Raw genomic sequence first — 12707 nt, 5'->3', positions numbered from 1 at the left:
GGAACCTGTGTGTGTGTCAGGGATCAGGAACCTGTGTGTGTGTGTGTCAGGGAACCTGTGCTATGTGCGTGTGTCAGGGAACCTCTGTGTGTGTCAGGGATCAGGAACCTGTGCTGTGTGTGTGTCTGTGTGTGTCAGGGAACCTGTGTGTGTGCGTGTCAGGGAACCCCTGTGTGCGTGCATGTGTGTGTCAGGGATCAGGAACCTGTATGTGTGTCAGGGAGCCTCTGTGTGTGTCAGCGATCGGGAACCTGTGCTGTGTGTGTGCGTGTGTCAGGGAACCTCTATGTGTGCGCGTGTGTGTCAGCGATCGGGAACCTGTGCTGTGTGTGTGCGTGTGTCAGGGGCCAGGGTCCCCTGCGCTGACTTGTATGAAGGGAACCTGAATCTGACGGACACGCTGTAGCCCTGCCTGCTGTCAAGGGTGAGCCTCGGGCTCCTCATCCATGTGAAGAGGACGAGGACCTTGGACGGGCTGCCAGGCCACTCAGAGAAGCTTCCCAGGCTGGAGGCCTAGAGGTGAGAGACACACCTTCACAAGGGGTGGAGGGTGCTGAGAAGCAGAGCCCCCGCACAGGCTGGCTGTCACTCAGCTGTTCCCCAAAGTGCGGAGAGCACTCCCCCATCTGCAGAAGCCTGGAAGCAGGAGGCCTGGGGGGCAGACATGGGCAGGGATGGAGCACAAGCTGCTGGAAGCCTGCTCCGAGCTGCACTCTGGGGTGAAGCTGGCACTGGCGTCACTGACGTGAATGGGAGCCCGCCACCCAAAGCGGGGGCTCAGCACAGACTCCAGAGGTGCTGTGGGAACGTGACAGCTCCGGGGGAAGGGTGCCTTCTCCTTGGCCACTGCGTAGGATGGCTGCGCCTCACCGGTCCCCACCCCGATGGAGTGAACAAGATGGGGTGGAGTGAGACAGGAGGCACAGATGCTGGACAGGTGCACAGGGGCCACGCTGGGGGCACCAGCCAGGCTGGAGTTGGGGGGGAGGAGGGGGCGGCGTCCCTTACTTGCGGGGAGCTCCCAGGGGAGAAGCCTTGATTGGAGACGGGCGAGGTGGGAGACTGGTTGGCTGGGGAGCCGGCGCTAGTGCGGTACTGCTGCAGAGCCGGTGCCTGCGACGACAGACAGGTCAGGACGCTCGCAGGGCCCCGGGCCTGGCCTCCCGGGCCTAGACGCCCCCGGCCTAGTGCCTGGCGAGGCCCCCACCCCTCAGGTAAGCAGAATACCGGGCATCTGTAGGAGGGCACCAGAGCCCGTGGCCGTAAAGGGGCCCGGCCTCCAAACCCAAGTCTGGGAGGGGTAGGAGGACACGGTCAGAGTCCAGAAGCCAGCCTCTCAGAGTTGCCTTGGGGGCTATGGAAGGGCAGAGGGGTTGGCCTCTACTCAGTGGGTTTAGAGCACTCACACGAAGGCACACCAGTACCCATACACACATGCACACAGCTGTGCTCACACCAACACACACGCTCGGGCAGGGAAGGCCCCAGGCGAGTGAGATGCCTCGCGCGATGGCAGGATTGGGTGCAGAGGAGGGGTCCTGGTGCCCGGTGGCCACTATTACCCATGTTGCTTGGGACCGGCCCTCTGGGTAATGCACAGACTTCTAAAGGGCAGTCACCTCTTCACTTGAATGACAAAGGGTCTTGGCGTCTCACCAGACCCCTGGGAGCCAAGACCCGCTAGTCCAGGACCTGAATCTAGTCCCTGCTTTGTGTTTCTTGGCAAGCTGCTTGACCTCTCTGAGCCTGCCATTTAATGAGACCCAGCTGGCCGGCTCAGGGACCCCTAAGTACTGCGTCTCCTTCATTTCTTCAGCGGCCCGAGAAGTTTGGAATAGGGGTTGAGCCCAGATAGGGTAGGGGGCTCAGGCAGCAGGGTTTGAGTGTCTGAGACACAGCATGGTTGCTTGGCAGTGACCAGCTCAGGTCTTCTCGGGGTTGGGAAGATGAAAATGACCAGAGGGACATTCTCCTCGCTTGAGCGGGTGTGTGGAAGCTCACAGAGGCCGCCCCTGGAGCCCGAACCCCGAGCGTGCCAGCTCCCATGGGGGTGGTGGGTGGTTACCCCACCACGGGGTCCTGATCCGAGAGCTTGGCTTGGACACCCTGTGCCTCACTGTCCCTCCAGCTCCACCGCAAGGTTCTGACACTGCAGGGTGTCATGGGACGGGGTGCCCCAGGCAGCTCCACCATCGGAGCCGCCCCCATAACTGCTTTGTCTCTGCCAAAGGCAAGGTTTGGGTGCAGTCCCGTCCTGGGGACCCCTGAGGTCTACCTTCTGAGGGATCAGAACGGCTTGGAGGTGTGAGCCTCCCCCTGTTCGGGGACCTGCCGGCCCTGTCCGGCCCAGGAGGCTTGTTCTTTACAGAACACACAGTGTTCTGATGACATGTACCCTGGGGCTGGTGGCCATGGGCCAAGTGAGCAGGGAGGGCTGGCTGGGCCCCCAGCATGCGTCCATTTCTCTGAATGTGGCCAAAGGTAGCTGTCACCACTCCCTTCCCACCAGGGCAACCTAAATGAAAGTCTGAACAGACAAGAAGGTTTGCAGGTGCTGTCAAACCGCCCCCAAAGCTAGCATTTGTTACCCTGCACCTGGTCCCAGGCAAGGGGGTCCCACGGGCTGAGCTGCAGGCCCTGGGCCCAGGACACCGTGCTGTAAGAACCACAGAATTGGTTTCACCCCTTCTATTCCTCCCAGGTCATCTGTATCTCTGGCTCCGGGAAGTCCATTCCCCAGCCCCTGCGAGCTGTGTGCTCCCTGCCTCTGAGGAAGCCTTGGGTAGGAAGGGCTGAGGGGGGCATCCAGGCCCATGGGACACAGGGTGGCCCATGCCGCGTGAAGTTTGGGGCACCTGACCCTGCTCATGAATCAGTTTCCCCACCTCTGTGAGGAGGACAAACTTGGCTTGAGGACTTCAGGCAGAATTCCCCATTGAGCCCCTGGCCGCAGACAGCGTTTGCCTCTGCGTTTGCCTCTGCTCCGACCCCTGGCCAAGCTGGCCTCAAAACAGAGCCTCGAGGTGGCTGCAGATAAAGCCGGGAGCCTTGATGCTCCCCCCAGCCCCCAGGTTCCTCCTGCACAAGCCCCCCCCCGCCCCAAGCCAGGCCCCTTCCCGCCTTACCGAGGCAATGTCGATCCCCATCGGTGACTGGCCCGCGTTCTCTGGGGGGGACTGGGGGAGAGAGGACGGTACCGTGACCGCGAGCGGGGGCAGCTGGGGCCCCCGTGTCAGGCTGGCACTTGGCATCAGGGAGCCGCCCTGGGGGAGGCCGACAGGCACCTGTGGGGGCTGTGGGGGCGGCTGCTGCTGGGAGGCCGGCGGCGGGGGTGGCGGGGGCTGAGGCTGGGGCGGCGGCGGCTGCTGAGAGCCCGCCTGGGTGAAGAATGCGTAGGGCAGCTGCTGCTCCAGAGACAGGGCGTCCATGGCCACGGCCTGGAGGGAGAGGAGGGCGTCAGGCAGGAGGCACGCTCAGAGGTGGGGGCCCCCACAGCCCGGTGCATGTGGCAGCGAAGTGATGGACAGACCAAAGGTGTCCCGACTCTGGACTGGGGCCGCAAAGGGTGAGCGGGCAGGCCTCCCCCAGGGCCCACGGAGGATGGGGCTGCAGCTCGGTGGGCCTGCCCCCAGCGAGGTTTTCTCCCCACATGCCAATAGGGGGCACCAGTTTCCATATCTGCAGACAGAATCCTCTCCTCCTCTGCCCCTTTGAGCTGGAGCTTCCCTGCTGTAAGCAGGCGTGGGGCGTACACTCGGGGAGCTCAGTGGGGAGCCAGCACCTGGCTCCTGTGGAGTCCTGTAAGGGGAAGGAACCCCCTCTAGCCACCTGCAGCCAAGGGGAGGCTGGTGAGGAAGGCGCTGGCGCGGTCACTGGGCAATGACCAGCTCTGGGCTCTCTTAAGAGTTGGAAAGAGGAGAACAACCAGCGGGAAGTCTGTAACACTCATCCACTCACACGGGCAGCTCCCCAGGCAGGCAAGGGCTCCTGCCTCCTGAGGGAGACTGGAAGTGTCCGGGCTACAGGACATATACGCGAAGCGGAAAGCCTGGACTCCCATTAGCCGGCAGGCAGTTTGTGAACAGAGAGGAGTTTTTGAAAGAAGAAGGCAGGCCTCAGGGGTGGGCGTGGCAGGGAAGGGAGATGAGGCCGGGGTCCCCCAGACGGAAAGACAGAAGACGGTGCCATGGGGAACCATCCTCGGCTCTGGCTCCTGATCTGAACAAGAACTGGATAAGAGGTTCTTAACCTGGTGGGAGAACAGGGCCCAGGCCAGGCATGGGAAGATGTATTAACAGAAGAACTATTATTAAATTTCATCTTAGGTGGATAAGACCATCAAGGTCATGTTAAAAAAAAAACCAACAAACATTATCTATTAGGGACTATAAAACAGTCAACATGGACAAATTCCTCAGAACACACAAACTACCAAAATGGACCCAAGAATCTGGAAAAGGAACTCTGAGTAGATTGGTATCAAGGGAGAAGTCAGATCAGGCACCACAAACTTTCTAATGCAGATCCGTCAGGACTGCAGCACCTACACTGAGTTCTACCAAACATTCCAAGAGGTAACATCGATGCTTCTCGAACTCTTCAAAAAAACAGAAGAGGAGAAAATACTTCCTAATGTTTCCAGGAGCCTGGGCTAAGTAAAAAAGATAAGATTCCAACTGCAGAAATAAGAAGGGGGAATGTAACTTTACAGAAATTAAAAGGATTATGAAAGAGTGGGCTTCCCTGACAGCTCAGTTGGTAAAGAATCCGGTTCAATTCCTGCAACGGGAAGATCAGCTGGCAAAGAGATAGGTCACCCACTCCAGTATTCTGGCCTGGAGAATTCCATGGACTATATAGTCCCATGAGGTCGCAGAGTCAGACACGACTGAGCGACTTTCACACACACTGCCTACAAACGGGCTTCCCAAGTGGTGCCGTAAGTAAAGAATCCGCCTGCCACTGCAAGAGACTCGAGATGAGGGTTCAATCCCTGGGTCAGGAAGATCCCCTGGAGAAGGGAAATGGCACCCCACTCCAGTATTCTTCATTGGAGAATCCCACAGACAGAGGAGCCTGGTGGGCTGCAGTCCATGGAGTCGCAAAGAGTCGGACAGGACTGGGTGACTTAACCCACAGACACTGCCTATGAACAGCTACGTGCCGGCATGGGGGACAACCTTGATGAAATGGACCAATTCCTAGACACAATCTACCAAAGAAGCAGGTGAAGGAAACCTGGTAAAGTAAAAAAGACTCTCTAAATATCACATTTTGAGAGTTGGGACATGCCAATGAGATCCTAAAGGAGAGACTAGCATACTAAAGAATGGCCAGTCACACGGGCACAATCTATCAGCCGAGATGAACCGAGGGGACTCCAGGCCACTTGATTTCTGCATTCCCCATGTCTTTAAAAATTAGGCCACAAAAAGCAAAAAAAAAAAAAACACGTTAGGAAGATTTTTAGAATTCTGCTCCCTGAGAGGAGCCTAAGGCCTCCCAGAGAGGCACAGTCGGGTCCCACCTTCCCTGCCCCACTGAGCCCTCGCACCTGAGTGATGGGTGACAACGGGGACAGGGTGGGCGACACCTGCTGGGCCTGCTGCCGCCTCGCCTCTGTGCTCAGCGACAGTGGGCTGACGCCGGCCGGCCGGTGCTGCGGTGAGGAGCCAGGCGTGCTCAGCCCTGAAAGGGAGGGAGGGTGCATGTGACCCCAGCCACCGGGACGCGGGCAGGGGCAATCACACACGAAGGGTCACTGCTGAGGACAGCCCATTCATTCAGACAGGTACCAGCAAGCGCATCCTGATCGCCAAACCCGGGGTGCCCCTTCTGAGGCCCTGATACCCTGACCCGACGCTCCCCCAGCACTGCAAGGACTCCCACCTCCAGGGCTGGCCAGCATGCTCCCCAGGGATCCTGCCATCCCCCCAGGAGGGGCGTGTCCCATAGGCCCAGCCAATCAGCACTTCCACCACTCTGGGCTACCACACGACTGGCTCCTAGATGGACACATGACCAGGCTGGCCAAATGAGATCCTGCCCAGAGGCTTTTGATGGAATTCCAGGAAGGGAGGTTGAGTTGTGTGAGGGGTAACAAGGGAGCTGAGGGGCAGAAATAGCACTTGAGCCCCAGAGGCAGCCATGCTGGCACTTCCTGGTTTCAGGCAGCAATGAATCCCCTCCCTTTTTGCCTAAAATAGCTTGCGTTTGATTAGCTCCAAAACCAAGTCGGTCTTGCCTGATGCTGCATTTTCTTCCTGAACCTCATCGTTCTCCTCATTCTCATCCCTCCCCAGGGCTGCTCCTTCGGCTAGCTCTCCTCTTGGCCTCTCCCTGCAGAGGGCACATCCACAACCTTCTCCCCCGCCTCCCATGCACTTGCCACACTGCACCAACCCCACTAGAGTGACCGAACTAGAAACTCAGTTACTTTATCTTTTTCCCGCTGGAGTGCTCCAGGTCGCCCCTTCCTTCCCTCACTCTGGCCCCCTCCCCCAGCAAGCTGATCCCTGGATGTGTCTGTTGGGAAGGAGCCAAGCGAGGTCAGGTTCAGTGTGGCCGCAGCTGGGGCCTGCTGGCTGATCTTGGGGTACAGGGCCAGGAAAGCACAGGCCCCCCCTGATGCTGGGAGCAGGAGGGGTGCCCTGGGGGCCTGGCCTGATGCCCCCAGACTCAGTTTCCTTGTCCCTTCCAGTTCACTGTGAGGCCCCTGTGAGGCGCTGAGCAGGCTTGGAAGACAGTCTGGCTTGCAGTCAAGGCCAGGTGAAGTTGCCTGACTCACCAGGGGATCTGGGCCCAGCCCGTGGAGGGCACCAGATCAACTTTATTCCAGCCGATGAGGTGGCAGGTTCAAGGGTGGACGAGGGTACAGCCCGCACACACTCCGGAAGGGAGATGACAGGCAGCCTTCCCTCCACCCGGAGGCAGCTGTTCACTGGGGCCGTGTCATCGGTGCAGGGCGAGCCCAGTCATGCCTGCACTTCCTTCTCAGATGCCCTGGCGGCTCCACTCAGCTGGACACCGAGGTGGGCAGCAGGGGCTGACACTGCAGCAAAGCCCCCGGGGGCCAGTTTCCACACAGACCCTGGGCCCAGAATCAGGCTGCTGCAAACACAGCAAAGTCAAGGAAGCCGTGGACAGAGGCCCAGGCCGGTGGCGTCTGGAAGACGCCCGCTGAGGGCACCCTGGAGTCTGGACCCTGTGCTGCTCCCTCGTCTTCTCCAACCGTCCAGCACTCCACTCGTCCAGCAGGCCAAGGGACGCTTGCCGCCCACAGCAGGAGCGGATGTTGGGAACTGATACGCACAAGAGGCGGATGCCAGGGGTGAGTAGGCCGGAGGGGCAACAGGGCCAGCAGAGGCCTGCCGCCAACCAGAAAGCTCGAGTCCCTCTGAGGTGCAGGAACTTGGCCCACCACACTGGGCCTGATTCTTCCAGTGAGGCCTGAAATCCAGGTTTTTACATGCATGTTTGAATGTCCATTCAAAGAATCACACACACAGTCGGAGGCCAGCCAAAACACACTGGGCGGTTAGGCTGCCCGCCTCTAACGTCTGTGCTGAACACAAGGGAGGTTTTTAATCCTCTGCCTGGCTGCAGTGAGCTCCTGGCCTCACAGGAGGGCAGGCACCACCCCCGAGACACCGGCTGGGCCGAGGGGAGCCTTGCTGCTGAATTCCTTCGGACAACCTGAATCACCTTTGGGAAAAGAAGTGGGGCCAGCTGGCAGGGAGGCCAAGCGTGGGCAGGGAGAGCTGCCAGGGGAGGGCAGGCTAGGTGGCGGGAGCCTGGCCCGGAGGCATGCACGCTCTCTGTGCGGGGCTGGCTGGCCCCAGAGGTGTGTTGCGAGGAAGGACCCCAGCCTGCCCACCTCCCACGCCCGGGAAACGGAAACGACTTTAGCAAACGTGGAAGGAGAGTGGGGCCTTCTTCCTCCCCGTCCTGACTGCAGGGTGGGCCGGGCAGGCAGGGGGAGGGGGCGGGCTCCACGTGTGCCAGGGGCCGGGTGGCGGCTCTGCTTGATGTAAAACGCACCAGGAAAACGAGGTCCCGGCCAGGCAAGCTGCCGTGGAGTGGCAGGTTCGCAAACAACTGAACACATGTCAGACATTACTGGGCCGATGCGCCGAGCCAGGCAGGCTGGGGTGTGGGCCCCGCTCGGGGTCTGCACTCGGTCCTGCATCTATGGTTTTCACATGTGTTGTGTTTTCCTGTGCTTGTTTAGACTCGGCTTGGGCTGGAAGTGCGTGGCTCCTAGGCGAGTGCTGGGGCTGCGGGTGGGGGCGGGGCTGCCAAGGACCCTCAGGCAGAGGGGGTGGTGCTCTGGAGGCTGCTGCAAGGCGTGAGGAGAAAAACGGGGGCCAGGAAACAAAGACCCGCATGGGGGGGCCTCCCTAGCACGCTTCCAATTTCTCGCCAGAGGCGAGAGGCGACCTTCCAATTTCTCGCCTTGCACAGGCATGTGGACACTGCCCACCCACTGGTCTCTTGGAGGGCCCAGGATCTTGGGGTCCCCTGAAACTACTTGTTTTGTGTTCTGGGCCTTCCCTGGAAGAGGGGGACAGGGGCATGGCCAGAGCAAGTGTCTTCTGCCTGATGGCTGAGCCAGCTTTTCGCTTGAACACCTAGGGAGCGTGTATCGCCCTCAACAACCCTCACCTGCCCCCAGCCCTGTCCACATCAAACCCAGTTATGACTCCGGGTTCCTTGCTCTCCTTCACTCCCAACTCCACGTGGCTCCAAGGCTGGCCCACTTCACCCTGAAACCCCTCTGCACAGCTGCCCATGGGGCTCCGCCCTGGCCCAGGGGCTGCCACCCATTCTTTACAGTCGGCTTCCCCAGAGGAATTGTGGCCAATGTGAATCTGAGTGTGTGATTCTCAGAAAATCCTGTGTGGCACCGCCCAGCAGGGGGGAGCGCGGGGTAGAGGTGCAATGGGTCTGTGGACTAGGTGAGCGTGGGGCCCAGGCTGTGGCTCCAGGGGTGAAGGAGGGCATGATGAGGTGGTGCTTATCAACCACTAGTCCCAACACACGTGGGGACACGTGTGAGTCCCCATGGCCCCTCTTGCCTGTCCCGCCACCAGGCTGCTGGGGGACTGCCCCTTCTCCCTGTATGCAAACCCACACCCCCACAGTCAGCGTGGGTACAGGGGTCACAGCAAGGACGTGTGAGACCAAGGCCCAGCCCAGGGGATGATGAGAGCAAAGCAGTGACTAGACAGCAGCTGGGTGAGTGCAGAAAAGCCACTCAGTATGAGAAGGGGCAGGTCATGGGCAGGGCGTCAGGAAGCCTGCAGAAGGGAGAGCAGGTGTCTGAGCAGGGGATGGGGTGAGGAGCCCCGAGGAGGGGGGGGTCTGTGGGGGAGGGGCAGCATGCGCCAGGGTGCCCTGTGTAAGCTCACTGGCTGGAGAGGAGTTGGGGTGGGGAGCAGGATTAGGGGGCTCCCAGGGGCCTGAAGCTTTCTCTAGGAGGAAACTGGAGACCTGTGCAAGGGCCTGACCAAAGGAGAGTTGTGAGCTGATGGCCATTCTGGGTGGGGGAGGGGTGGGGGAACCCAGCGCGTGGGGGCCATAGAGGGGAGTTTGGGGTCCTGTCTAAGTCACAGGGGGACAGTGCCACTGAAAGTCCTCAGGAGAGACAGGGCCAGGGTGGTACTGGGGGTTTCTGGGACACCGGGACCGGGACCGTGAAATATCCTCAGGGACGGATGGCTGTGCAGTATGGAGAGGTGGCTGGGCTGGAGTGTCCTAAAGCTGTCAGTCACAGTGGGGCACGGGGAGGGAGGAGAGAAGGGGGAGGGAAGTGGTCGGGGCAGGACGAACAACAGATCAGGCCTGTCCCTCGATGAGGGGGGCACATGGGAAAGCCTGGCCCACCCCAACTCCCTGAAGCCCCCATATACACCCCAAGAACCGTGGTCCAATCCCTGGGGGCATGTGCCTTCCCCGCCCCGGGCCTCTGCCCAGATGCCCCTCCCCTTGGGTTGGCCTGGCAGCCCCAATTCCCCACGGTGGGCTCAGCCCTCATTCACACACACATGCGCACGCGTGCCCTCCTCACGGCAGGGGCGCCCGCCGCCCGGCCACCTTACCCTGGCCGGCAGCACCGATGCCCAGCTGTGTCAGGTTGGCCGCCAGGTTGCCGGTGCTGCTGGAGCTGCTCAGCGCGGGGAAGGTGGGCTCCTCGGGGTCCAGCGGGGTCGGGAGGGGGGAGGGGAAGTGGATGTTGGTCAGGTCAGGCAGGGAGCCTCCCGTGTTGTGGGTGGCGGGGATCAGGGCTGTAGTGTTTTCCTGGTCGGCGGATGGAAAGATGCTGGGGGGAAAGGCCAGACAGAGGGGAAGGTGAGCTCTCAGGACGGCAGCTGGCCTGTTCTCCCCCAGAAGCTGTGGTGGGGGCAGGAGAAGGCTGGTTCCGAAAAAAAAAGTCAGCAAGTGCAAAAGGACACCCCACAATGAGGCGCTGCTCTGCTGGAGAAACAGCTACCAGCACCTCCAGTGGAAACTGAGGAAGAGGCTGGTGGCTCGGGCTGGGGGGAAGGGCTTCCCACTGACCAGAACGGGGAGTGTCTGAGGTGCAAGGGTGCTGGGGAAGGGGCTCTGTCATCTGAGGCGGGCAGGGGCAGGAGTGTCCCCCAGCGTGGGGCTTGCTGGGTGGCCGCCAGCAGCACAGAGCCCTTCTTATCAGGAGGTGTGGCCTCATGAGCAGATGGGAAGACCTGGGGTTGTCCAAGCAGCCCTTGGTGGCCTTGGGCACACAGGGTGGGCCCTGCTGAGACTTACTTGATTCCAGGAACCTCGCAGGACTTGGGCCTGGGCCCCGTCTGAAAGAGAAGACAGCGGAGCCTGAGCCGGCTTCCTCACATGCATGGCACCCCCTCACAGTATGGCTGACCTCCCTACAAGGGCTAAGAAGTACTCCACAAGAATTGAGTTTACCGGGACTTCCCTAGTGGTCCGGTGGCTAACAATCCAGTGGCAATGCAGGGGACACAGGTTCGAACCCTGGCCTAGGAACTAAGGTCCCACATGCCATGGGGCAACTAAGCCCATGAGCCCTGGAGCCTGTGCCACTCAACAAGAGAAGCTATTGCCGTGAGAAGCCTGCATGCAGCGACCAAGACCCAGCACAGCCAAAATTCAACAAATTAAAAAAAGAAGAAAGTTCAGTCTCAGATAAAGAGTATATGGCCCCAAAGGACAGGAGGAGGGGCTGCCCCAGACATACCCAGGGGCAAACCAAGAACTGTGTGGAGATGGCTTTCCTACAGCCCCCTCCCGGCTTCACTCTACCTGGGAAAATGGGCATGGACCAGGGGTGGTGTGGTCCCATCAGAGCAGGCATTGGGGAAGTAGAGGAATCCTGCCCACTCTTCACATCCGAATCCGCTGGGGCTGTACCATGGGTGCTGGCAGCCAGCGGGGGGCAGGACCACTGGAAACCCACCCGGGTGCCTGGAGGCTAACACCCCACGTCACTCCTGAGTCAGGCTCCCGCTGCTCAGAGTCCCTCTGTCCACGGCAAGGAAAGACATCACAGGGAGAAGCCTCCGGAGGCTCAAACCGGAAGCCACAAACAACACGGAAGATGCTGGCCACGCCCCCTGCTGACCTGCCTCCCAGCGGCGTGGGGGCCTGAGCTGTGATTCCCAAGGGGACCCTGCTGCTGGTGTGCTCCCTGGCCCACGCTGCCCAGGGACGGACACTGTGGCTGCTCTGCAGAGCAGCCCCGGGGAGAGGGTCCCGGAGAAGCTCTGCTTCCTCTTCCTCTTCTGTGAACCCAGGACACTATCCAAGAACCAAAGGCTCCAGGCAGGGTCCCTAAACTCTCGTCCAAGGACAAAGAAGGAACTCTCTTCCGTTGGCAGCGGACATGACTGGGCAGAACCTCGCATGCCAGCAGAGGGCTCGGCTGAGTCACGTCCCCTATTCGTCTCTGCCTCTCAGGCCCTCGGGCACACACTCCCGGTATTCTTTAAGGATTATCAGACAAGAACGTGGACACACCGGCAGAGGGCTAGGCCTGCCTTCCATGCACACAGCCAGTGAGCTGGGGGGTGGGGAGGAGGGAAGGCCCAACTGGCAGTGATTGGGGCACCAGAGGGGTGGCATGTGACCACCCGGCGTTTAGCCCCTGCAGGGAATGCCGGAGGAACGGGTTTCTACTTGGCCATAGGCTCCTTAATTCCGTGAGTAAACACTCGCTTCATTACCAGATTATTTTTTTGCAAAGTGCTTTGACAATGACTTTTTCTAAAGAGTCTTTTCAAACGCATTCCACGGATGTTATGGGATCCTAATGGATTTCTAAACAGTACGAAGAATTCACCCATCATCCCCCATCCCACCCCCAACGAATCCACAGGAATTCCTTTGCTGACATCCTCACAGATGCATCCTCTGGTTCCCCAGCAGTTGAAAGGAGTGCCCCCAGATGCTGGGCTGACACCCTCCTCTCACTCCCATACTGCTGGGGCTCCTTCCCTCCCCAGTTGAGACACTTGCCATCTTCGCTGGGTTCACAGCAGCAGCACATTTGGGCAGGTGCAGGGACCCTGCTCTCCTTACTGACGCACCTCTCTGCAACTAGACATTTCAGTTACTTTTTCCTTTGGGTTGTTAGAGTTTCAAAGGTTTTTACCGAGTATGAAAATCACGTGTTCCTCAGGCAAAACTGGAACATGCAGACTGGGTCAAGAGAA

The 12707-nt window shown here is 59.9% G+C and overlaps 1 protein-coding gene across 6 annotated transcripts in view; it reads right to left on the bottom strand.

Moving 5' to 3' along the window:
• The window catches only part of CRTC1 (CREB regulated transcription coactivator 1), an 84997-nt gene that overhangs the window by 11068 nt on the left and 61222 nt on the right, over nt 1-12707 (bottom strand). For 2 of the 6 annotated variants that reach the window (XM_040241196.1, XM_040241198.1), the window contains 6 exons: nt 10789-10829; nt 10101-10321; nt 5555-5688; nt 3285-3437; nt 3126-3176; nt 1009-1113 (listed from right to left, as the gene is read on the bottom strand). In XM_040241196.1, the coding sequence (XP_040097130.1) occupies nt 1009-1113; nt 3126-3176; nt 3285-3437; nt 5555-5688; nt 10101-10321; nt 10789-10829 (705 nt within the window). Of the gene's footprint in view, nt 1-1008; nt 1114-3125; nt 3438-5554; nt 5689-10100; nt 10322-10788; nt 10830-12707 lie in introns of all 6 variants that reach the window. The other 4 variants (XM_040241194.1, XM_040241195.1, XM_040241199.1 and 1 more) reach the window with 2 other exon arrangements.

The sequence above is a fragment of the Oryx dammah genome, unplaced genomic scaffold, assembly GCF_014754425.2.
Source record: "Oryx dammah isolate SB20612 unplaced genomic scaffold, SCBI_Odam_1.1 HiC_scaffold_5, whole genome shotgun sequence".
Lineage (NCBI taxonomy): Eukaryota > Metazoa > Chordata > Mammalia > Artiodactyla > Bovidae > Oryx > Oryx dammah.
This window is presented reverse-complemented; position numbering and strand designations above follow the sequence as displayed.